Source organism: Colletotrichum fructicola, assembly GCF_000319635.2.
Source record: "Colletotrichum fructicola Nara gc5 chromosome Unknown KSG_Nara_v1_contig10, whole genome shotgun sequence".
NCBI classification, from domain to species: domain Eukaryota; kingdom Fungi; phylum Ascomycota; class Sordariomycetes; order Glomerellales; family Glomerellaceae; genus Colletotrichum; species Colletotrichum fructicola.
The window spans coordinates 1,418,981-1,443,647 of record NW_027094060.1 but is presented as its reverse complement, the minus strand read 5'-3'; the positions used below and the strand labels follow the sequence as shown (position 1 = coordinate 1,443,647).

General features: G+C 52.5%; 3 protein-coding genes across 3 annotated transcripts; 1 reads left to right on the top strand and 2 right to left on the bottom strand.

Annotated features, from left to right (window-relative positions):
* Window positions 1-147: 147 nt before the first annotated feature.
* Window positions 148-2,849, bottom strand: AKR1-0 (Palmitoyltransferase AKR1; the record flags this gene model as incomplete). The annotated part of the gene is made up of 9 exons (XM_066153339.1): window positions 148-164; window positions 224-649; window positions 749-815; window positions 878-1,055; window positions 1,119-1,240; window positions 1,307-1,430; window positions 1,505-1,538; window positions 2,284-2,381; window positions 2,431-2,849. The coding sequence occupies 9 exons, from the start codon at window positions 2,847-2,849 to the stop codon at window positions 148-150; spliced, it is 1,485 nt and encodes a 494-aa protein (XP_066007259.1).
* Window positions 2,850-4,932: 2,083 nt separating this feature from the next.
* CGGC5_v015878 (uncharacterized protein) lies at window positions 4,933-5,276 on the top strand (the record flags this gene model as incomplete). Its single annotated transcript, XM_066153338.1, has 3 exons — window positions 4,933-5,127; window positions 5,188-5,212; window positions 5,272-5,276. The coding sequence occupies 3 exons, from the start codon at window positions 4,933-4,935 to the stop codon at window positions 5,274-5,276; spliced, it is 225 nt and encodes a 74-aa protein (XP_066007314.1).
* An 8,110-nt stretch (window positions 5,277-13,386) lies between these two features.
* Window positions 13,387-13,782, bottom strand: CGGC5_v015877 (uncharacterized protein; the record flags this gene model as incomplete). Its single annotated transcript, XM_066153337.1, has 3 exons — window positions 13,387-13,396; window positions 13,467-13,643; window positions 13,688-13,782. 3 exons carry the CDS (start codon window positions 13,780-13,782, stop codon window positions 13,387-13,389), a joined length of 282 nt encoding a protein of 93 aa, XP_066007140.1.
* Between the last annotated feature and the right edge of the window lie 10,885 nt (window positions 13,783-24,667).

Below are 24,667 nucleotides of genomic sequence, written 5' to 3'. Positions count from 1 at the left end.
TAACCTTCGGCCCATGGATTTTCATAGACTTCTTCCGAGAAGCCGACTTCCGTATTGCCCAAATATTGGAGCGACGCAACCGAGGGCGAATCAGACATGTCGCTGGAAACACTGGACTTGGAGAGCCATGTCTTGACCGACTCATCCTCACTCAAGTCCTGTTGCTGATTTGGCGTCATCTGATCGATATCCCGTCCGTCGATTGAGGAGGTTGTTGACGCACATGAGTCGGAGATAGATGGCCGTCTACTTGAAGATGGTGTCTCTGATATGAAAGACGCGCAATCCAGACCTGACGCTTCGTCGCCATAATAGGGGCACAGGTGCTCCATTCCCTTCCAAATCTCCTCGAAATCGGCACGCGAGTACCAACCTGGGCGGTACACAGCATGTCGTGGGGTTTCCCGGGCAAAAACCTCCACTTCGGAGTGGAATCCGCAGTAAGCAAGAACGAAATCCCACATATCTCGCGCGTAACTGCCCTGCTTATTGTTCTTCTTTGCTGCGTCCCAAATTGATGAACCGGCATCATCTCGAGAGTGAATATCCGCACCGTTCTGGATGAGGCATATCAACGATCTTCGATCATCCTCAGACGTCCAGCCCGCTCTTCGTATTTGATAGACAAGGTAGTGGAGACTCGTACGTCCTATGTCATCTCTTGCGTCAACATGTGCACCTTGTTCAAGCAGAGCTTGCATTTCAGCAAACTCAGAATTGCAACAGCATTCATGCAACATAGATCCACCTTCTTCCAATTCCATATTAACATCAATGAAGATAGCACAATGTTTGATCAAAGTGCAAAAGCGGCCCTAAAGTGAATAAGCATTTGTTACGGTCCTGATCCTCATGTTCTCTCATCTCAGGGGCTTACCTCTCTTCGTCGGTTGAATAAAACAGACTGCCATAGACTGTGATATTCGATTCGTTTGCCATGGTGGAATGGACGTTCCCACACTTGTTCCGACTCTATTGTGAGGTCCGCACCTGCCAGTATTAGCATCTCAAATGTGCACTCATTCGATGCCCGAGATGCGAGGAATGTAGGCGTTCTTTCAAGGTCAGCTCATCAGACTTTCATCCCATGGATAGGTTTAAGTATATAGGAAACTGACGCTAGCATTTCTTTTGGCTCCCATGCATTCACTTCTAAAAGATGGCCGACGCTTGCCACGTCGTCGACGTCGGCACCATGCTCAATAAGATACTGGCACATTGCAGGTTGCTCGAAAGCGTACTGGCGAAGTGGTTTGGTTTCAGTCAGGTTTGAGAATCCCTTTGTAGGCCCATATAAGTCACTTACGTGCAGCAAAGTTGCCCCTTTGTCGTCTCGGTCTTGTAGAGACGCTTCCCCTGATGCAAGAAGACGGACGAGCTCTTGCTTTTCTCCTGATTTGACGAACGAGAAGACTTTCGAATCCCTTGGTCTGATACGGCTGACAGACACGGCCGGCGCAAATGAGTAAAATCCATGCAATCTTTGATATTGCTTGACCGTCACCTTGATGACAACTTTCCAATCCCAACTTCTCGGCCTGAAAACGAAGCTCGCAGCACTTTCCTGCAGTTTTTCGTCCCGGTCATCTGCTAGAGTGCCGCGCCATTTATGTTGAGTCGAAATTAGCCACACTCCATGCTGGCTTTCCTGCCGAGTCAGTCTCTGACAACTTTGGATGATTTTTCCCCTGTGCGTTGTCGAGGGACTTTGATCTGAGACAATGTTATCATGTGCCCATCAATTGGTTAAAGAGCTGCTCATCTTGCCTCCATCTACATGGTTCAGACTTATTCCAGTGCAGCAGCTCAAAGTTCCATGAAACTTGCGCAATTCTCGGGCGAATTCTTTTTCCCCCGCCCGAAAGTATGCGGTATGAGCCTGGGTCATACGACGGTCTTTGTTCGTTTTCGAAGATTCGATATCTTCTAATAGTGTATCCAGGTCTTCCAATATATCCTGCGCTTCATGGGAATCAATATGACGCTCTTGCCGATCAATCAGACCACATAGGCTCTGAATGCTCGCTAGAATGGCCGAGTTCTCCGTCTCTTCTTGGAGAACCGGCCAACTCTCCCCATCAATCGCAAGATTTTTGTCAGACTTTCTGTTCTGTAAGAACATTCTGGCAAACCCTCTCTCGAGCTTTTCAAGTCGCTCAGCAATACCGACTGCCTGCCCCACAGACGACGATTGCATGCTTGTGATCTTGACAGCCACAGCATTCATCCCATTTTCAACTTGTTGTATATGAGGAATGAAGCTGTTCATGTCTGTTCCAATACTTGCAAGCATAGTATGCTGTTGTTTCGCCATTGTCATTTGTCTCTCGCCGCCGGCTACCAGTTGGGACATGTGTCCTGCGTTCTGGTGCACAAGCCGCCTGAGAATCTCAGCACAACTGAACAGACCTCGAAACAAGATGTACTCACAGTTCAATCACGCTAATTTCCAGCGTGAATTTGTTGACGTAACTAGAGAGAATGCTCAGGTCTTGCGCGATTTCATCGTCGTTCAAGGCCATCTTCAGCCGTTTCCACACAACGCCGGGAAACTTGTCACTCGGTTGAACTTGAAGCTTTCCGATCTTCTCTTGGAGCCTTTCAATGTTTTCGTTGCAATCCTTGAGCAAGTCTGTGAGCGAAGGACTGGACGCAAAGATGCCTGGAAGGTCGCCGAGGGCTTGGATGCGCTCATACGCAGCCTGGAGGCTTTTGAGGTTGTTTGCGAGATCCTGCACTTTCTCGGGCCCATCTTTGACATTGGAAATGAACTGATAGAAGGTTTTGAGGGACGTGAGCCCATAGCCGACGAGGCCAACGATTGTCGCGCCAGCTTCTACGCCAGACATGATGACTTGCCCACGGGAAGTCGGGCTGGGAGATTTAGATGGAGGGATTCCGAGCGGTTTAGGCAGACGACTTGCGCTGGTTTTAGTTGATGGGTCGCTCATCCACGCTGGGCACCTGAAGAACCATTGAGAACCAATCGTTGGTCCAACGCAGTTCTGTCCGCAGCTGCATATGCACCTTCATGGCACCTCACTCGTGAGCGGCTATGAGTGGCCAGGAAATGGGACATCACATGACGAAGTCGTCGTGCAGAATCCGGTTTTAAATTCATCTAAATAGTGCATCCCGACTCTGCGCAGTACGGCCACCTTCGCACTGATTAGCTCTCGCCCTTTGAGCATTGATGCGAAGAACGATTGCTTGAATATAGCATTGGAAAAGGCTACACGCAAGCGCGTCACTTGACATTTTTAGAAGCTTCTGAGTGAATCGATTCAACAAAGGTTTTACGACCGCTACAGTTGGTCACTGTAGGATTGTAACTATATAGTGCAGAACAGGGGATAATGACAACGGATTTGTCATTATCGAAGCTTTTGCTTTGTGCCACAGTTGGTTGCCCTGACCTGCTCGTAACAAAAGGCCTTGCTACTGCAAGCTCGTTGTGGAGTTGGAAGTCACTCCGAGACATTTAGACTACAGCGCTTTGCTGGTCGAATCATCCGATCTCTTGATAACATCTATTTATCGCAACAATGCTAACGCTTCTAACTCGAGCAGGCAAGCACATTGTCGTTTTAGCGCGGTGGAAGGAGAATTTTGGATTGATTTGCAAGTTGGCTTGTAATATCGCTGACTGAATCGACCTAGAGCTTTTAACCCAAGTGCATTTCTGTAATCACCTGTGTTCTACGCAGGAGATTCTATCTTAATAGAGTATATTATTTTGTGAAGAATTCTTTTTTAAATTTTTATATAACTAAAGGGAATATAAAAACCCTTTTTTTCCTCTACCTTAACCTAAACTAATCTCTTTAACTACTATATTATAACTTAGATAAAGGTAATAATAATAATTAGCTCTTAGAACTATTTACTATACTTCTTATTAAATATCCTATTAATTTCTTTTATATTATTCTTATTTTTTAAGTTTTTAGTGATTTTTTTAAATCTTTATTTAATTTAATAAAGAACTTAGTTCTAAGGGTTTTCTAAAAGTTTAATACATATTATAAAGAAGTATAGAGATAGTATATTATTATTTTTAGTTATAAAAATATAATTAAACTATTATTAAATATATAGTAAATTAATCTTTTTTAGATATTTAATATTATTAATAATAAAAACTATATTAATTAAATAAGAAGTAGTTATAACTATATAAAATTTATTTTAAAAAGCTTTAAATTTAAGTTATAGTATAATAGGGAATTACTTCTATTAGTTTAGCTAAGTAGTTTAAAAATCCCCTTTATATAGTCTATAAGTTAATTATAGAGGTTATATTATAACCCTCTAACTATATATTTCCCTATTAGAGTTATATAGTAGTTAATAAGTGTAACAGGCTAGGTCTGTCACATGGGATGCTCTCGGCTATGTTCGGCACTGAGTAAGACATCAAGGGATAGGATATCAAGGGATAGGATATCAAGGGATAGGATATCAGGGTCGAAGATAAAAGGGCATGTAGATGTAGCTGAGATGAACAAGAAACCTTCCTTCCTCATCTGAGGATTCTCATTTGAGAAAGGAAGTACGAGTTGCAACATTGCTCCTACCAACCCCTTAGCAATAAGGTGCGCCTCTAAGCAGCAAACTGCGAAGAAGAAAAGTTAGAAGGGAAGAAAGATTAACAGAGTATGTGTAGGTAACAGGCCCTAGATATGTGGAGAATGTGTTAATATGTTCTTCATTCTTGTTAAGTATTAGAACTGTCGCTGCTTTTCACTGCGAAGCTGTCCCTGAATAGTCAGTATTGTGTTACGGTCAGCTATCCGACAGTAGGGTCTGCTAACAGAAGCTGGGGATTGACACGTTATAACAGTACACTGAGGTCGTGGTCTGGGTAGTAGGTCGTAGGCTGATAGTAGATCGGTCGTCAGAGGCTAAGGTTGTCACGGTCTATGGACCGATATGAAGCTTCGGCTAGACCCTCAGCTATGGAATACTTTGGAAGGTTACAGAATATCGTGGAAGGTTATGAGAACCTTGTCGGCCCTTACTCAATGGAAGCTTCTGGAAGAAGACTCACATGTATTTAAAGATGAGAAGGGCACCACTCTTTCCCAGAATGGTTCTTCTTTCCTCCGGCTTGGAATGCTCGTAGTAGTAGGCTAGACCAATGGCACCGACCTTGTCCTAGACCCTTACAAAGGTGATCAGTCTTAGGCTCAACAAGTAATTCGCAGTGAAGGTAAGCTGAGAGTATCCGTGAGGATGAATACTAAGTTGATTGCTAAAGAGCTATGGAAGTCTGACCATGAGCCAGGCTCAGGTCATACTATATACAGGTCTAGGGTAGTTTCCTTACTCTGAGGACCGATGTCTTCCGAGCGGTCCCCGGGTGTGGACCGCTTTCTCCATGTCGGTCCTAGGTCAGGACCGCTTATCTCTCATCGGTCCTTCTTATCATCACGTGAATTGTACCATAGTTCTTCCGTTCCGAGTGAGTCCCTGTTGTTCCCGTGATCCTGCAGTACAAATGTCCTGTCCTAGCCGCCCGACGCCCAAGTGGGCCGGTCAACTGTTATCCACGCATAACGGGTCGTAACATATTGGTGTCACTCGCGCGGAAGGAAAATACAAGCAGTGTTCTGGCCCTCCGGAACACCTTCTCGCTGGGTGCTACCAGCACTTTTCTCACTTAGTCTCCTGTTTCCCTGCATCGTTGTGGCCGTCATATATGTAGGCGGCTCTGAGCTAGAATTCGATTTCGCTCCCGAGTTCTGCTATTCGTGTAGACGATGGTGAATCTTTCGAGGATAATAATAACAACGGCAAGAACAATGAAGTTAGCAACGATGCTAAAGAAAGAGAAGAATTAACTCAAGAAACGACGGGTTAAATAGCTCATATGTAGTACTCCATCTAGATAATAAAACTCTCTATCTTACGAGCAGCGAGCGTGCCGCAAAACAGACCTCATGCTGGTCGTTAGTTGTAGTGGATAAACATGATTGCGTCATGGACATCTTTCCAAGGTCAAAGTCCTGTTCACCTTCCGCAAAAGAAATACACTGTCACGTCTTATGACTCAACCTCAATTCTGCTGGAATACATTAAAAAGCTTAGATAGTGCCAGCTGTGACTGGCTTCCGCACGTGCTTGATAAGTTAGGCATCTTCCGCTGCAGCATAGGGCCCGTCATCGCCCGAATGCTCATACTTCTCTGTAGCGATGAAGTTCACGTATCGAGCAGTAGGTATGATTTTGAGTCTCTGATTGTAGATCTGGAATCTGTACCGCCAGAGGAGACATGTGCGGTGAGAATGCGGTCCAATGGCTGAGCCTTATGGAGACCTTCTGGCTGAACTACAGAGCCGCACCACCGAGACGAATATGTCGGTTACGGAGCAACGCATACCTGCGTTGAAGCCAACTTCTCATGCCGAGATGGCAACCCTCCCTAATTCGAAGCCGGGTACTTGCATGACAGCAATAAAACGTATCCTAATAGTTCCCCGATGTGTTAAGTCTACGTGGTTTACTCCAGTCTTCCATTCATCCTGGAGCACACTACCCATACACGGCAACTCGTTCTCGAACTCAAACGCAGAGCCGCAATGCGGACCGGGCCATGGGTAGTCACACACTTTAAACCGTTGCCCCCACCAGCCAACTTAGATTCGACTTCACAACATGGCTCAAGGGGCTCAACTCACTCCATCCCCACAACTTCATCTCGAAGTCCAACCACACAGCCCATTCCCTCTCACGATCCTCCGTCTCCTCTCGTACCATATTCACATGCTACCTCTGGGCCATGCAAGCCACGCCAGTCATCAACTCGACGCCACACCCCATCCTAAACCCTCCACCCAGCAACATGCCCATCTCCTCATCCCTTCAAACCCCCCGCACCGCAGCTCCCTTCAACCGCACCTACCCGTCCCTACCTCCCCTCCTCATGCCAATCCCAAACCACAAGCCTCGAAACGCGGCTCACGCCCCCCTTCTAGAACCTCCAAGACGCTACACCAACATACCAACAACCGCCTCCCCCAGAGCCCAAGCCCCCCAAGAAACAGCCCCGTGCTGGGCATGTCTTCCACGTATCCAAACATCCTGTCTCAGCCCCCCCAAGCATCCATCACAACTCACAAAAGCAGGAGCTGAACTTCCCACGTCCCACGAGACTAAACTTCATTCCGCTCTCCTCCCCACCCATCTCCTCCCCACCCATAACCGAGACTAGCGATCCCCCCCAAAAAGAAACGAAAACAGAGCAATAATAACAGCGCTCCAGAATAGACAATCCTCAGCCCTAAGAATGAGAGAGGGATCTTCCCCTACCTACGCAATTTGCCATATGCGTTTGCAGCTCAATCCTTACCCTGCCAGAGATAGTATTCTGATAGTTTTCGACTACGAAGGGGTCAATCTTCCATCCATACCGCGATTACACACATCAAATCCATATGGAGGCCACCTGCCTCGACGCAAGACTCAAGCCATGTGACTCTACCCAGACATCAAGGTCTCGGAAACCACCCGTCATCCCCATCAGATAAACCAAAGAAGGGTCCGCCACCCTGCCGGCACCCACATCCACTCCCGGCATCTCTTCGCAACTGCCGCTTCTCCCCCAAGAAGACCCTAAACCAACAGCGGCCCATCCCTTACTTCGCCAAAATAACAATCCTTGATGCTCCCTCTCGGGCCAGGAACGCTCCAAACGGCAATTATCTACACTCTCCATCGCCATGCTCAATCCCCAAACCTCGCCACCCCGGACAGCCCAACGCAGCCCAAAAAAGCCCCGCGCTAAACCACCAAAACGCCAAGCCGGACCGCCGCCCTCCCGGCGCGCCGTCAACGGCTCCTGTTCCCTTACGGAGCCATCCGCCACAACTCCACCCCTTCCCTTCCGATACACCCACGGCCTTCAAGGGGGGGAAGGGAAGAAAAAGCCCCGCGCCGCGCCGATGCAGGTCCCGGACCTCTGTGCCCCCATCACCAAACAGCCCTGCAGGTCTCACTTTCACTCCTACACCCCGCCGGACCATCTCGCCTCCGAACAACAGCTGCCACCTACCGTCTGCCATCCATTTCCTCGAAAGAGTGCTGTAACCCCTGTGCTGTGCCCTGTCCCCTGTCAAAGACAAGCAAACGCATATCTCGGGATCTTCGTCGTACGTAGGCCATAGATCGCAGACACTCAATAAGAAAAGAACGCGACCACCACCACCCACAAAAAGAAGTACACATCTGTACGTGCACACACATCCACACTTACATAGACTCAAACCAACATCTCCATACCCATATCCATCCATCTCCAAAAACAAGTGTTGATCGCGACGAACTGGATTCTAATACAAAGAGGGCGTGCGCGAACCATCATCTGGACCTGACCTGCCACCTCTGCCATGCCCTGCAGACCCCTCCCCTCCTCGCTCAAATCCCCGTTCCCGCAGCGGCGTCTATACCCAATCCATCAGAAAAAGCAAAAAAACACAACAGCAACCACATCCAAACTCCCACTAAAGTAAACCAAAACCCCCATCCAAGCCTCGAAAAAAGCAAAACAAACCACCCTCGCAACAACCAAAGAAAAAACTTCCCGCAGCGTCATCCCAACACTTGCACACTCACTCAATACACACTCACACTCTCCCATACACACCCCGTTCCTCCCCTTCCCCCTCCATCCACATCACAACCCATCCCTTCGAGCAAGGATCGCCGATCGACGCAACCGTCCTGGAGCCCGCATCATCTAGGCTCACATTAGCGGGGTGTGGCAGCGCAGCAGCGCGCAGTCGCAGTCGCAGCGCAAGTCAAGGTCTGAACGAACCCCCCTCCCCTCACTCCCGGCCGCGCCTCCGCCTCCGCCCGCCGCCGCCGCCGTCAGGAGGAAGCAAGCAAAGCAAAGAAAAAACCCCGGTAGCCCCGCCTTACCTGCCTATCCCACCACTACCAACACCCGGCGCCCCGGCCGTGTGCCGCCCGAACCAAGTTCTTTTCTGCTTCTGCTGCCCCTTCACCATTTGCCTTCCCGCCGTCATAAATTTTTAGCCTTGCATTACGGGAAGCAAAGAGTAAAACTTGTCAGATATGACTAAACAGAACCCTTAGGCACGAGAGCACCGCTGGAAAAAGCAATGCTGGCTCCTTCAGAGTATGGGATTTCATGCACACACATGAAAAATGAACGTAAGAATAAAAATAAAATAAAATTCCCCGAAAAAAAAAGTAATGCAGCATGACCGCATTCGTGCCAATGTGCGGTCCCTCAAAACAGACACACAGGCACAAGAAGAACAAAAACAAACCCCGGCACCAACAAACTGGAGACAGCCCCAGTGTGCGGTCCAGCCCCGATGAGATTGAGGGGACCCCTTTCAAGAATGCGCGATGATGAAGCCAACCGCAAGGGATGCGACGATCGAACTCCCAGAAACTTTAGGGTTCAACAACCTGAATCGGGAAAGGCATTCGTCCCGCTCCCACAGCGAGCCCCGTCTCGTGAAGCCTTGCTCGTGCTCCATTTTGAGGCTACTCCAGATATGTCCATCTGCATATCTTGGAAAAGAAGAAGACGCCAATGCTGGGGGAAGTCCCGCGCTGCGGCGGCCCCCAAGACACGATGTGGTGAACTCGCCGACCACAAACACCCCCCTCCCCCTCCTCCCCCATGTCGATGAAGCAGAGAATCCTTGCAAACGAAAGAACCTTGCATCCAACAAACAAACATTCTCGACCGTCATCGCCCATATCTCTCTCCCTCTCTCATGCTTGTGCTTGTGCTTGCTGCAGCTTCGCAAGGGCACATCACTTTTCCAACACCCGCCGACCCAGCCCCCAACGCGGGTCCCGCATCTATTGAAATGCTGCACTGATGCGCAAGATCCGACGCGGGTCGGTCCCCCAACCAGGGCAAAGAAAGATATGCCCCGGCCCACCCCCTCCCCTTCATCGACTGCAGCATCTCTCTCAGTGTCTTTTTTTCCGCACTCCCGCTTTTCCTGTCAAGGCCAAGATCCGCGGTGAATGACCTCCAACAGCTGCGGGCCACCACCGAGCATCGCCCTCCGATCCGCAACTCTTGCGATTGGGCCGCACAGCCAAAGGAGAGAGAGAGAGAGCTTCTGAAAGCCAGAACCAAGGATCAGGGGGAGGGGGATGAACAGCCTGCTGGGTATGGATCTTCTACTCCGGGAACAGACGCACGAAAGGCATGTGGGCATGCGCCGTCGTTGACCGGTCAAGAAGTGGATATCGGTCACATCACCAGCATATGCAACGCGGACCCCTTCTCAGAAGCAGGAGAGATCTGATATTCTTTTCGGTCCCAACGTCACACCCCGTAAATACGTGTGCAAGTCAGAAGGCAACGAAAAAAGAGGATAATCCATACCCAGCCGCCCCGAGATATGTGACGAGAACCGGTTCTCCGGGCCACGGCCGTCGGCCTCGCTTCGGATGAGCCGCTGTGACAGACAAACAACTGCTGCCGCCAGCCAGACGCCCCTCCATTCGGGCTTTTTTTTTCTTCTCTTCTGCGGTCTCGGCAGGCTTTGACGTGCGGCTACCACCTCAACAAACACTGGCCCCTCAGTCCAGAGACCAGGTCAGGAAGGAGCCCCTTCGACCGGTTGCTTCTGATACTGTTTGGAGCCCTTGCTTGCGATCCATCCCGGTGAGCAGTCCGCATCACCGCTGCTGCCGGAGACTGGCATGGGAGTCGTAGCCGTTCTGCTGACCGAGCGGCATTGGCCCTTCGTCACCATACCCACCACCATTACGGCATCGCCACTGAGGCCACCAGGTCCCCGACATACTCAAGCCAGGGAATATACCTCGGGGCTTCAGGCCACGCCGTGACTTCTTCAGCAGTTTTGCCCGACACGATGTCACTGCCAAGTCTCCACAGGGCATCCGACACCTCATCGCCGCTGTGAGTGGTTAGACATTGGGCGGACGAGGGAGGTGGCAGCAAGCCTCGCCCAGATCCGTTCAATGTAACAGCATCAGACAGCCGCCTGCCGCGGTATGCTTGCCAATGAGTTGCTTCGGAGCCATCCGCCTCGCGCTGGCAGAGGTCCAAGAGCCGCCATGCCGCGAAGAAGCAACTGCCGAGTCTCTCCCAAAGAAGACTTCTTTGTGATTCAATGCGGGTGGGACTTGGTGGTTCTCATCCAGGGACCAACTCTCTTGTCATGAGGGCTACTGCACAGGTCAAAGCCTCGTGGGGGAAACAAGGTGAGGCGGGGACGGCAAGAGGACGGGTTACCATGCGGGCGAGAACTGAGTTTCCCGCTGGCTTGCAACTTGGGCGACATCGTGAGGCGTCTTATTGGAGACACGCAGGCTACGTCTTGAATTGCCCACCTGACCCCAGCTCATGATCGCCGTCCAGAAGCGCGCCAACGCAAGGCCGCCCATATCATTGCGTTCGAGACCGCCACCCTAGCTTGTTGGCAACTCGAGCTTGCCCCCATATGGAACAGTGAGCGGGAGACGCTGGCCGCGATGGCAACGGAAGCTGAAGAGGTAAGGACTTCATTGAAATCCATTGCGATATGCAATACGGGTAAAAGAAATATCGAAACGGTCTGAAGTGAGGCGGCAAAAAGGGGGCGCAAGGCAAGAGGACGAGTCCCGCTGAGCGTGGGGGACTGAAGTCCAGATAGAAAGGAGAAAGAAAAAAAGTCCAATAGTGTCTTGAAAACTTCTCAAAACCGTATGGCGCTCCCACCTTGTCGAGGAACGACTTTGCTTAATTCGTTTCTTGCATGCATTCCAGACCGGTAAAATGCAGTAGAATAGGAAGGTTCGCATCCAGAGTGGTTGACCCGCGACGGAAATGATTCAGGTTGAAGGAAAAAGAAAGAAAAAGGGGGCCATGCATGAGACACAGCATGACAGGTCATTGCCAACTCCTGGGCATTCGCTGAATGTCTCAATTCAATCACAACTTGCGGCGTCGTCGGTGACGAGCGTCGATTTTGTGCCGTGACTAGATAGGAAGTCAACCCTGTACAATTCTTGCGCAGCCCTTGCTTCATGTCCTGGCGTCGACATAAAACAATAGTGTTCGGCAGGCGAACTTTCCCCGGTGGCGACTGGGAAGCCAAGAATCGGAAGGTCATCGAGGGGCGTGATCTTGAAGGCATTAGCTTAGTCGGCTCGAGCTCAGATATCGGTGTCGATAACAGCCTCCACCAGATAGATCCCTTTTGACAAGCAAACATTCGATTTGGGGCCCGGTGAGATGGTTCAAGACTCAGTAGCAATGTAGCAAACAGCAAACAGCGCCGTAAAACCTCCAATGAGTGGCCAGCTTCCCGTGATCATACGATGGCGCGTCTCTGCCGATCTTGACGGCCAAGCAGCAGAAAAAGCAAGCAAACGGGCGGCCAAGCAGGCTCGTTTAGTGTTGCCGACGGGCCTAACGTCGTAAGGCTGAACAGCGGGAGCTAACCCTATCTTCAAAATCTTATCCTCCTCCATGGGCTTCTTTTCAAGAGCCTGGCAAAGATTGGTGGTGATCGGTAGACAAAGCCGTTGTTGTTGCTGTTGCTGCTGCTGTCGCGGGCGCCGGGGCCGACGCGGTACAGAGACCGAAGCTGCGGCCCACAGGGTTCGAGAGACGCGGACGTCGGAGCAACACACAGAAGTCTGCGGTGAACGTGCGCAGTCTGCAGCACGTTGCTGATACTCGGAGAACCTGCACTTGACAGGAGGCGGCCTCTATTACGTCTGAACTCCATGTGTGAAGAAGTGCGAGCTCAGAGCAAACAAACAACCGTGTGCGGCGGGCGTGAGAAAGCCTTGACCCATCCTTGCGATTGGCGCAACAGAGGCGTCCAACACCCCTCGTCGTATTGGAGTTCGGTTCGTAATAAGAAAACGAGCAAGGGACAGAGCAGGGAAGGCATCGGTCATGATCTGATACGGTGGCTGGTAAGAAGCAAATGCGACGGGATTAGCTGCTCGCTTTGCAATTGTGCAACGTGTGACAAACTACCCCAGAAACGATACCAGAACTTCATGCGACAGAGAAGGGGCGGCAGTCGTGCCTCATTATTTCTTGTTGCCTCGGTTGACTCGAGCAAATGAAGGAAATTGTCTTTCCATCCACCGAACCACTCAGGTTTGGCGAGAGAAATAGGGCTGCCTATTCATGAAATTGAAAAATGACGCGTCGTTCTGACGTCCAACTGGAGGTCCCTAAGGACAAGCAAAAGTGCCCAACTTTCGATCGATCCTTTGAGTGAACGCCCAACTCTGTGGGTTGCTTTGGCGTTGTTCCCGCCGCCGGAAGGCAAGGCCACCCAACATCAGCAGCCACTATCAGAAGCGTAATACAATCGGCGACTTGATTATACAAGCCAGCTCATTATGTCGCCAGTGCTATCGATGTCATTGGTAGCTAGAAGTAAGCATCAGTGAGTGCTGTTCCAAGCATACGAGATGCATCGGACAACGTCTTGTGCACTGACCGGTTGTCGAAACAAGCCAAAGCAACGTCGCATTCCACGAATGGGAGGTTTTCGTCCTGATCAATCGAAGGCAGAAGGTACATGGAATTCGTAGTTCTCCGCTGACATCCTTCCTCGGCCGAGCATTGCACGTCAGCATGTTCCCCGTGGCCCACTCCGTGTCTCCGCCTGCGGTGACTGCACTGTGAGAAAACAGCCGGCTTTCACGTAAAGCGACTCACGAGCTGTTTCTTGTTGGCACCTCGCCTACCAAACGGTCGACCGTGCGTACGTACGCTGGCCTCGATCTCATGCCATTGCATCGGCAGCCGGGCATAGCGCCGCTTCTGTCCCAGATTCCCGTGTGCCTGTGGCGTGGGGTTGTTTCAACGGGCAAGCAATCCACCATCGACTTCTTCTGGCCTGATGTCTTCGTCGAGTTCTGGGAACGAGCATGGGACTCCTGGCCGGCCGCCGACTCTAATCTCCTTGCCGGGTGTGCCCCAAGCGTGCTAACCATATGGTCGGGAAGCGGGGTTGCTGGCCTTTTCGGGCGCTAGACAATTTCTTTTGCAACTTCTGACACTGCCGTCGAGACGTTGGTCGCTATAGATGCGCCCGGAGCCAGCTGATAATTGGACTGAATATGCCGACATCCAAGATACGGGTGTCAACTGTCGCGCCATATCCTCTCAATGAGAGCCACCGCTGCCTGCCTCTGGCAACGGTCGCCCGGGGCTGGAGGGGGGCCCAAAGATTAGTGCCGATGCAGTCCCTCTCACCGGTGAAGCCCCCTGGCAATTAGTTTCTCTCGATTTGCCATGGATGGAGGGCGAGTGGCACCGCCTAGGACACGTTATTTGACAGCCGCAGATGCGAGATGATAACGTGTGTGTGGGCGGCGTGGCAGACCGATCTCCAGATCAGACGATCGCACCACGAGCCAAGCATCATTGGCACACTGGAGCCAGATCCCAGGAAAAGCTGACGAGGACCCAGCAGCGCTTTTACCCGAATGTGCTGCTCACAAGATACCCGCTTAGAGGATCACCGATGTATCGAAGATATTGTACAGTGGATGGGAAAAGCCGCCGTAAGCTCTGCACTGACTGTGGTGTGCACCGCCATCGCATGTTGCATTCGACTGCGACATCGAGCACCCTTGCGACTGATTCGACCACGTCCCGCCATCCCGCGCAGGATCAAAGACTTGTCGATATGAGAGCAGTCAAGTTTCTGGTGCTTCCGATGCCCCGTTTTCTGCAATGAGATCGCAAGTGGTGTCAGAGCACGGTTCGAATAAAACCTAGCCGGTCAATTTTGGAGATATGTGCCCAGTTGAACCCCTTGCCAGCCATGATCTATCAGTACCATAACATTTAGGCACTGTCGATTGCAATACATGACCAAGTGAACTGTGTGAGATCTCCTAACCAAGGATCTTCGGGTCTCAGGGTAACCATACGCTTACGGCTGCATGAGCATTCGCCGATTGCAGACGCGGCAGATCGTCAAGTGACCATTGTGGAAACACCACACTGGCGTGAGAAAACGATCGAGTGATATTAGGATGCCACCCTATGGCTGAGATCCAACCGAAACACGAGGTGTGCGATTTGTTATGCGAATCATCCAAGTAGCTGCGTAGACGTTGGTAGTCTGACGAGCCTCTCACATGCATCGGTGGCAGGGTAGGGTTGTCTTTGCCTCACCGGCTGCTCGCCTTGGCCTCGCCCGTAAAGCGCATCGTTGACCCATAACGTGCCGCCACATGGCGGCTCGGGTTCGGACAGTCTAGGGCTGTATCTTTGTCGCGGATGACGGCTTTCTCAAGATCGTTGATGCAGACGGGCGTCGCGCTCCGAAATGATACAGTGCTGAGAGCGAGACGCAGCGACCCACCATACGTCCAGATGTGACATACCAGATGCCTCGATGCTCGTTCTCGTATGTAGGTCCATCAACAGGTCAGAAATGATCGAAAAGATTGGGGGCACGGGGTCGACCATGGCTCTCAACGGCTGCTGCTTCGAGTACGTCGTGGGTGGCTGCATGTGTCAACTGCAATGCGACTCCGGGCCAGCGGCGAGCATGTTGAACCAAGTATAGTCGTTATGTCTGGATCCAGAGTGCTGCACTGATGGCGAGGCATACAAAACCGCATTGGCGAAGGATGATGAAGACGAATATGATCTGACACCAGCAGTGTTGTCAGCAATGTTGGACCGAGCCGATTTGCACCGGGTCCAGTTTGCAGTAGTATGCTACGCGTTGGCTCTCGGTCCGAAATCAGGTTGGCACACGGACACTGCAGTCGTGGCTCGAACAGCAACGAAAGCGACACTCCTGCTAACCACTACTACCACAGTTGCCTGAAAACTTGGGTCAGCCAAATTCGGATTTGGGATCAAGCCCGCGGCGTAGCAAGTTGAAGGGTACCGGAGGTCGACTTGAGAGGTACTTGAGCGGTACGGTATGCCCCCGTTCTAGCCCCATATCGACACAGCGAAAACGACCCAGTGGACGGGTTGAGATATGATGCCCTGATGGCGATGGACGGATCTGGCACATGGCCCAATAAAGCGGAGGCAGTTGAATTTGATGGAGCCGTGTGATTTGTTTGTTAAAAGGAGATGTTCGCCATAAATGGCAGTATCCCCGGGGGAAGCGGTGATGGATTGGTGTGCCCCCATCAAGCGGAAAGTCAATCGAGTAGTGTATAAATGTAAGGCGACCGGGGGCACGACGTGGACCAGGGGCGGTGATTTGATAGGGCACGCTCGCTGGGCATGCATGAGATCGAGGGAAACGCGCCAGATCCCTCGAACGTTGGGTAGACAAGTTGGTGGCTTTGGTTTGGCCGAGCGAAGGATACCGACGTGATAATGGCCGGGTAGCATCATCCCTAGATACCAGCCAGTCTGTTCCGCCTTCACTGGAAGAACGAGGTCCAAACTGGATCGGAAAAAGCAAGAAAGACCAAGTATTGGCGCGGCTGAAGACCAAAAGAGAGGTGTCGCTCGAGCAAGGCTGCCTAAAGCAGATAGACCTGCTAGATTCGGGGTGTACTGACTGCATCGCACGGTAGGTTGCAAGGAGGATTGTCTGGCTGTGCGTTGTCGATCTCATCTTGGTTGGATGTGGGCTTACAGGAGGAGCGGCGGAGCGGTAACTTGGCAGCAAGCAAGCAGCATGAATCCTGCAGATGAAGTGAAGATGCGGTAAGAAGATCAAGAGGCGGCGACTAGGGGGCTGCGTCTACAAGCCCAAGCCCACTGGGCCTGCTTCTCTCTTGCCTCCTCCTCGTCTTGCGCCTTTCCCTGGCACCCACAGATGCAGTTTGGACGTGGAAGCGCGCTTTGATTTGCCAGCTACCTGCGAGCTGCGTAGATTCTGCTGATGCTGCCGCTGTGCCGTCTCGATTGCGGCAAGAACATGGCCCGCTTAGCTGATGCAACACGCCTCTTTTGATGGTTGGCTTGCCCCCTCATTTGCCCTTCTGGCATTGAAGCCGGAATCTGCTGTCGTGCGATCCAACGGCCGCAGCATCGGGCGCAGTAGGCTTCAGAAGCGGAGAAGAGAACTAGTGAGGAGGCTGCCTTCCATGATGCTGACCATCAATGTACGGGTAGCGTTCTCCTTTGAACATTTCAGCTCCTAGTACTCCGTACAGACAGAGTGACATAGCAAGCGGTGTCGTCCGCTGCAGAATTTGGTCAACCGCACGAAGAGACCCATGAGTGTCATCCGTGGCTCTCAGAGAATGGACGAAACGTGCATCCAGGGTGAAATAGCACACGGTCGTGGGACCCATTGATGGCGTATCATGATATCCTGCTGGTGGAGGACCGACGCGTGGAATGTGTGGAGGGATGCGGCCCCCTTTCGTCCGCTGTGTTCCCCGCCGGTGTCGTCGGCGCAGACGGTGATCGGTTTGATGTCCCGCGACCCTTGTCAATAGCAGAACAGCAGTGGAATGCAAATCGAAACTTCCATCGAGAGAGAGGCCACCAGCGCTCGTTTCAACATTCAACTTTTCGAGAAAGAAAAGTGGGGGAATGCAAGCGAGATCCAAGGGACGTCGGGAAAACGCCATTTTGGCATCCGCCGCAGCTGTCAAATGACGGGAAGCATCCACCTTGCAGGGAAAGGGCTGGAAGACTGAACAGGAACCAAGAGAGGTACGAGCGAAGCTCCTGCGGGAAGCTGCGGACGGCTGTATGGGTACTTTGTGAGGGCATCTCTCTCACCGCGTCTTAGCTATGATGAAGTACTGCTACTCTTGTCATGCACGTGCACCTGTACTCGCAAGCTTGCTGAGGTGCCGCTCAAAAAAGCACACAGAGCGCCTGAGCGCTCGCCCGTTACCGGCACAAACCCTGCTTACCCATCTATACGAGACGGACGGCAGGTCAGTAGAGTTAACGCGACAGCAGTAAGTGGACCTGGAGCGTGAAGCGGTCAGTTGAACCCAAATCTGGTGAGATAGGGCGGGTGGAGGCGTGTGCAGTCGGTTGCTTTTATCCCCTTTGCCATTGGAGTCGGCGGATTTGAGTTTTTGACAGGCAGATTTGTATCGTGATCAACCGACCTTGGCCAGTTGTTGCGTGTGTCCCACTGGCCACATCCGCGTCGCACCGGAGGGCGCTCCGTCTTTGGCCTGCACAGGTAGCCCCATAGAAGTCGCAGAAGCCCAGAGACGTCACCGGATTTCTGACAAAGATCGAGCTCAGCTCTGCCGAGGTCGATCACTTCACCAAACTGGCGGTCATCCCGTGACACGATGATTCGAGAGAGGAGGCAAAAGTCCCCAACTGATGAACCGCGGTCAGGGGACGACGTGAGCGAGGCAAGTGGGGGACCATGTTTTTTTCTACTTCTGACCCTCGTCCGCTCTCGTCAATGAGGCAACAGTCCGGGCTGTCATGACAGTGTTTGGACCTCGCCAGAGTTTGCAGAAGCTCTTGGCACTGGTACTTGTCTCGCTCCCGCAAAGCAGGCTTGTCTGGCAGGGAGGGCTGGATAGTGCGGCGCGGACATGCTGTCCGGGCCCGTAGCGGAGCCATAATCATGAACTTTCTTAGATTGAGCCCCCCAAATCGAGGGGGGGACGGGTGCAATCCGTTGGAATCCCAATGCTGAGATGCCCTCCACCTCGCTGTGGGTGGGATCGCAGCCCTGCAACGCAATGGAACTCCCAGATGCGAGCCACCACGACGACGGCTGCACCGTCACCGTGAACCCTGTCCACCGTCTGCCTCCCACTGCGGGACACCGGCCCACACCGGAGAGCAGGCCTGGTCTGCTGTCCTCGGACGGACTGTCCCAATCTTTGGGAGCGGTGATCTCTGCGGTAGCCGTCTTCTAGAAACCAGAGAGATTGGAGTTGGAAAACCTCTCCAGTTGAGTCATTGTCTACTGCTTGGCTGATACGATACACATTATATGCTCCTGGTGAAGATCTTGTCGTTCGGCATGCCATTGCCGATAGAAATGGAATGAACACCAGCCCCTTTGGTCCCTCATGGACTTTGTATTTTTGTTCGAGATCCGCTGCTCAAGGTCGAGACATATTTGACACATGCCTATCCAGTCGAATAAACCCTAGAATTGATTTGCCGTCATATCATTAGTCAAGGCATCTGACTGCCTTCCCTGACAATATTTTGGCGCTCCATCTTTCGGCAGAAGCGATCCTGCCAGCTGCACATGGTGATGCGCTTGGACGCCTGTCATATTACGAGTACTCAGCATGCCGCGTTTTGTTCTTATGAGGGCCGCCATGTTTGTGTGACTCGTCATGAAGACCCCGGCTGCGCAGACGACAGCCCCGCCAGGCCATGTCGTCTGCGTTCATGAGTGGTATTCGTATGAATACCTAGGCCTCCGCTCTCAATCAGCTCATAATTTGCATGTGAGGCGACCGTCCGACAACCCCCCACTGTGTCGCAGCCGACATTCGCATTCACGCTTGATGGTACGCCAGGTGAAGGCTTCGCATATTCGTAGGATGTGTCCGCGCGGTAGGCCTGCCAGTGATTGTGTCGCGACTTCGCGCTGGCATGAGGAAGTGCTCATAATTAATCACCGATGACGGCCCAAGCTCCAGACCCGTGTCGCCGCTGTGGATGCTGATTCGGAGCATAATTAGTCTTTTGCACATTCTGTGAGACCTGCTCGTACATAGTGTAGCGTAGGAGAAACCTCTGATGAGGCAAGCGGCCGTTGAAAGTACTCCCGCCAATGTGCCGTCGAGTGTGACTGTGCAACGAGCGGTAGCGTCAAGTACCACACAGAATGTGGTAGCAGTCTGCCGAGTCGCACAAAAAACAACGTGCATTGGCTTCGATCCGTTTTAGATGGTTCATGATATCAAAGGTTTGTGTTGGACAGCCTGGTGAAATGCCGTGTTCAGTAATCTTCATGAAAGAGCTGCCGTACGGAAAGACGGAGCCTCGCGAACCAAGGCACGTCGTCAAGAATCCCTGGGAGGCTACCCAATGGCCCATGGCGAGCCTGCCAACCCAACATCTGTTATGCTGCGTGCAGTGGTCAACCAGGAGAACCCTGTTGAAATCCATCCGTTCCGGCTTGAGATCGGCCGTGCCACTGGGTGATCAAGACTGATGCGCTATTTCTCTCTTGCTTTCAGTTTTCGATTGACTGATGCCAGATAGGCGTAGTACTGAGGGGATGGCCTGCCGATTTCATTCCTACGGAGGAAGAAATGCTCATGGCTGATGGAATAGTTCGCAGCAGCATCAGTCCTTGAGTCCCTTTCGACATTAGGTTTTGCGCAGTTTTTGAGACAGCTGCGGACCGGGGCATATCCATGTCCCTTTTCGCGTGGCCATCTTCCTCTGCCCAACCTTCGGAATGACACCTTACGCACCCGGAGCCAGCAGGGTCCACAAGAAGTCAGGCCTGGAAGTTTTGATAGGCAAGAGCCATCTCGGAGTTGCAAATATTGCACAACCGGCGAGTCGAGGCTGCCGCTGTCTAAGGAGAAGAAGGTCGTCCGCCCGTGTCACAGAGAGACTCGCGGACGGATACCTGTCCGTGCATATGCCACCCCGTACCCACCAGTAAAGGGACGATACTTGCACCAGTATTCCTCTCAGCCTCAGGCGTAGAAGCGCCACTAGAAACGGCAATCGCTCTGCTGCGCACAGGCGAGCTACATGAGTTATTCCTGACGCGAAAATGGAAGAACCAGCATCGCGACAACGACATCCTGGTTTCCCAGGATCAGTGAAACCTGACGTTGACGCTTCACGTCAAAAATAAGGTATGGCGCCGTGCCTCCGATGTTTGCTCCTTGTCTGGACACAGGGAAGAGAGTAGTTTGACAGGCATGTAGCGAGATCGTTCTGCGAGATGACGACCTACGGTGAATTTGCCGCATTAAACGCTGCTTCTAAGGCGTTTCTCTCACGATGAATTTCTGCCTCACTGCGCAACAGTGACACCTTCGTGGTCCTGTCCCGACGTTTCTTGCGCCAGGGAAGGAGTGTCTTGAAGAAATGTCAGCCTGGGCGTGGCGGCGGCAAATGCGACTGGTGGTTCATCTGGCCCGAGGCTATGACGTTGCTGATCATAGTGGAGGGAGGTATCACCACCTCGTAAATATTGCCAAACCTCGGATGGAGACAAATGAGACCTGAAGGCATGGAGGGTAAGGTATGTTGTAGCGCCATGTCCGACGCCAGTCGCTAAATGTTTCACTGTCTGGAAGAGCAACCAAGACAATCCGGGTTTTGCGGGATGCCTATCAAGATACGGCAGTGGCCAGAAGGTCGATCTTCGAGAGCTCGGGATCTGATGAACCAGAAAATGTGACGAAAAGCTGCAATGCTTCGTCATTCGGGTCGTGATGCCGTGGTTCGTTGGGCACCAGCGCTCAGACCTTGGACCCAATGCTGGTGGTGAAGTTCAGTCGCCAGACGCCCAGATTGGCCCCCAACGATACGCCAAGCTCCAGGTCAGCCAGCCCGCTACTCAGCAATAGAGACAGAGGCTTGAGATGAGACCTGTAGATCTTGCGACTCTTTGCTGGGTGCATTTGAGTTTGTGGAGCCGAAACATCAGGAAGTAGAGACTAGAATGGCAGCGATCGGCACTGATACGCGACAGGCTTGCAGGCAATGTTGTCCAAAAACTGTGCGAGGAAATTACACCGCAGGGGTCGATGACTGTTGACGGATCTCTTGGGAGGCTGGGAATGGAGCGAGAAAATCTTCGCTGATGAGGTGGATACTGCCCGTTAAAGCAACGCGACGAAACATGTGCTTTGGTGGCGATCCGGTGTGATCCATGCTGATCCGTGTCGATGGTGTTCTGATAACTTGCGGTGGCAGCTGATGACGTGCCGCCTCCTGGCATGAACCATTGACATGTTAGCCGCACGTATCGAGATAACCAGACTTCCTCCGACGCGCCTAATCTATTTGTACGCGAGCCGGTAAGATATCTTTTGGTAATTAGCAGGCCCAGCCTTTGATCCGTCAAAGATGCAGGCCGCTGGTTCATTTCTCCTGCCGAAACACCGAATAATGGCTCGGAAGATACCAGTAAGGGTTTGCCGGACAGGAGTGGACGAAGGCTTCGCGGGACAACGGCAGCGAACGCTGACCAGGACATAGAACCCCGTCTTCGAGGTCCTTCTCATTGGAGGGGGCAGACATGATACGATTCAGTATCCCAATCGACTGGAAGAGGGGCCGCGGGTGGGGGAGCAACCTCGATGTTGACTGGACGTAAATCCATACCCGTTGATCGCGGATGCACCGAGACGGGGCCTGTTGAAGCGCTAAATGCTCATGAGGAAGGACCCCTGATTTGTATCGACAGCGTTGGTTTCTAGGGCCCATTTGAAATGGCGGGGGCATCGGAAGACCTGTGAGATAGCTAGCTGGCCGACGGCGGCGACCGTCCCATGATGATCCAGCGGCGGGCGGATGGGGTAGGCAGGACCCGAGGTTGTCTCTTGTCTGGGTCGATACGAGACATGCTGGTACAGAAGACGGCGAAGAGCCTGAAGGCGAAGCATGGCCGGATGCCATGTGCGGCATGCCATTGGTTCGTGGTGCGAAGACTGTCGGCAACATGAAGAAGACTCGGGTAGGTCGACAGGTGGCCGACCACGGGTGGTTCAGTTTGCGTCGCGGTTGGTTTCTTGGTTCCGTGAGGAGCTCCGGCGAGGCAAGAATACACGACCTGCTGAGAAGTGTGCGATACCATTCAGGGTATTACAGGCGCGGATCTGGCTTCCCCCGGGGAAAGACAGGTTGAGCAGGCCAGCAAAAGCCAATTTGCTGGCGGGTTGCACAGAAAAGATGATGACCTGGCCGAATTGCTGATGGGTGGTCGTGATTGGAGACGGTGTAGCGCCGCATAGTAGTCTCGCATCCTCAGGAGGGTCGATCTGTTGTTCAGATTGCCGGGGCAGGATTCTGGTGCGGCCCCAGGATCGAGGGCGATGAGGCGAGGTTGGATAGGGTACCTGGTTCTCGCTCACGGTCTGGGCTAGTGCATCGTGGAGAAGGAGGAGCACACCCGTAGAATCGGCTGGCCAGTCGTGTAGGAATACAAAAGTTGTGATTGTAGCTGTACCCAATTGTGTGCGTGTGCTTCGGATGGAGTCAGGCCGGATGAAGGTGATGGCTGTGACATATGCAGGCCAACAGGCGGTTAAGCCCGATGTAGATGGGGGTGTATAGGGTGCCAGTGGATAGCGAAGGCTGCAAGTGAACAACAGCGATGTGCAGTGCGACTGGCGGGCGGACTAGGTCGCCGGCGCAAGAGGGTGTTTTTGGTTGCTTGGCCAGGCGGAGCGGCAGCGGGTTGGATGTGAACTATCACACGGCGACTGTCTGTCTCCCAGATTGTCGGAGTGAAAATCTGACAGACGAGGCTCGGCTGCACGAGATGACGGGGTGGACCTGGGCCTCTTTGCAGGACGTCTGAGCACAAGTAGAAGCTCGGTCAAAGGCCGCCAGCCACATTGGGCTAGGAAAGGGAAGAGTTGAAGACATGGGCGAGATATGACGTACGGGGGGTGGTGGTTGGGATGTGGGTTGGCAATATGTTTCTGCAGTTATTCGGATGGATTTTCTGCCCAGTTCTTCCGGCACCCCTGAAAGGTACGAATAGACAGAGGGAGATGTGCGTGTGTCAGTGAGGGGGGGTGAGGAATGGCACCTGATGTGATGTGACAGAACGAAGCTGGCCAAGCCGACGGGGACTTGGGCGGTGGAAGTTGATTGACGATGGACGGTGGACGGCGGCGACGGCGGGTGAAGGTCGGCGAATGGGCGGTCCATGTCGTAGGTTTGCTCACAGAAACAGGGAACCTAGAGCAACGGGTGGGACGAGGAAGGGGAAGGACGGGTGTATCTGGAATCCAGCAATGGATCTGGATTACCTAAAGTTCCCTCTGGGGTTCATCTTGCCCGATTTTAATCTTTCATTTCGAGAAACCCCAGGCCACAAGGCAGCAGACATGGACAGACGAGAGGAAGAAGAAGGGAAGGGGAAGGGGAAGGAAGGAAGGAAGGAACGAGGACAGCCAGGACAGGGACAGACACCAGGCAGGAGAGCCCACAACTGCAAAGTCAGTTTAACCAGCCCGTCGGTGACAGAAGTACCGCGCCCTATGTTTTACTGCCGGGAGATACTTGGCACCCGCCTGTTGCGACCGAAGAGAGAGATGAGGAGGGGCTCGCGCGAGCTGGGCGGTGGATGACAACTGCCCGGATGGATGTTCTAGGGCGCCGCTGTCTCCTTCCCTACAGGGCTCGGGACGCTGAGACGGACTGCAGCACGTGGCCACTGTATCTGCCCAACGATGCGGATACCTAGGAATCCGAATCCGCACCTGCCTTAACAATAGGTGGAACTGAGTGAGGTGTGGAATGGTACCTGCCTGGCTTTCATTGCTTAGGTACCGTAGGTTGGAGGGTTGGAGGTGAGGAAGGCGCGTCCACTGTACTGCTGCGTTGCTCCTGCGGTTCTGGGAGAATCAAGCCAACAGCTAAGGTACACATCAAATGGTAAGAACCCAACTCGTGCCTTTCTGTCTGGGAAAAGCACAGCCCACCAGGTCAGCGCATACGTCAACTCAAGGTAAGGCCTACTTCACACCTTGATACCTACCTTACCTACCGTCCCCCTTCTCGGGACGGCAAAGCACCGGCGCGGTCCAAACTTGAACCGAAAAGGCT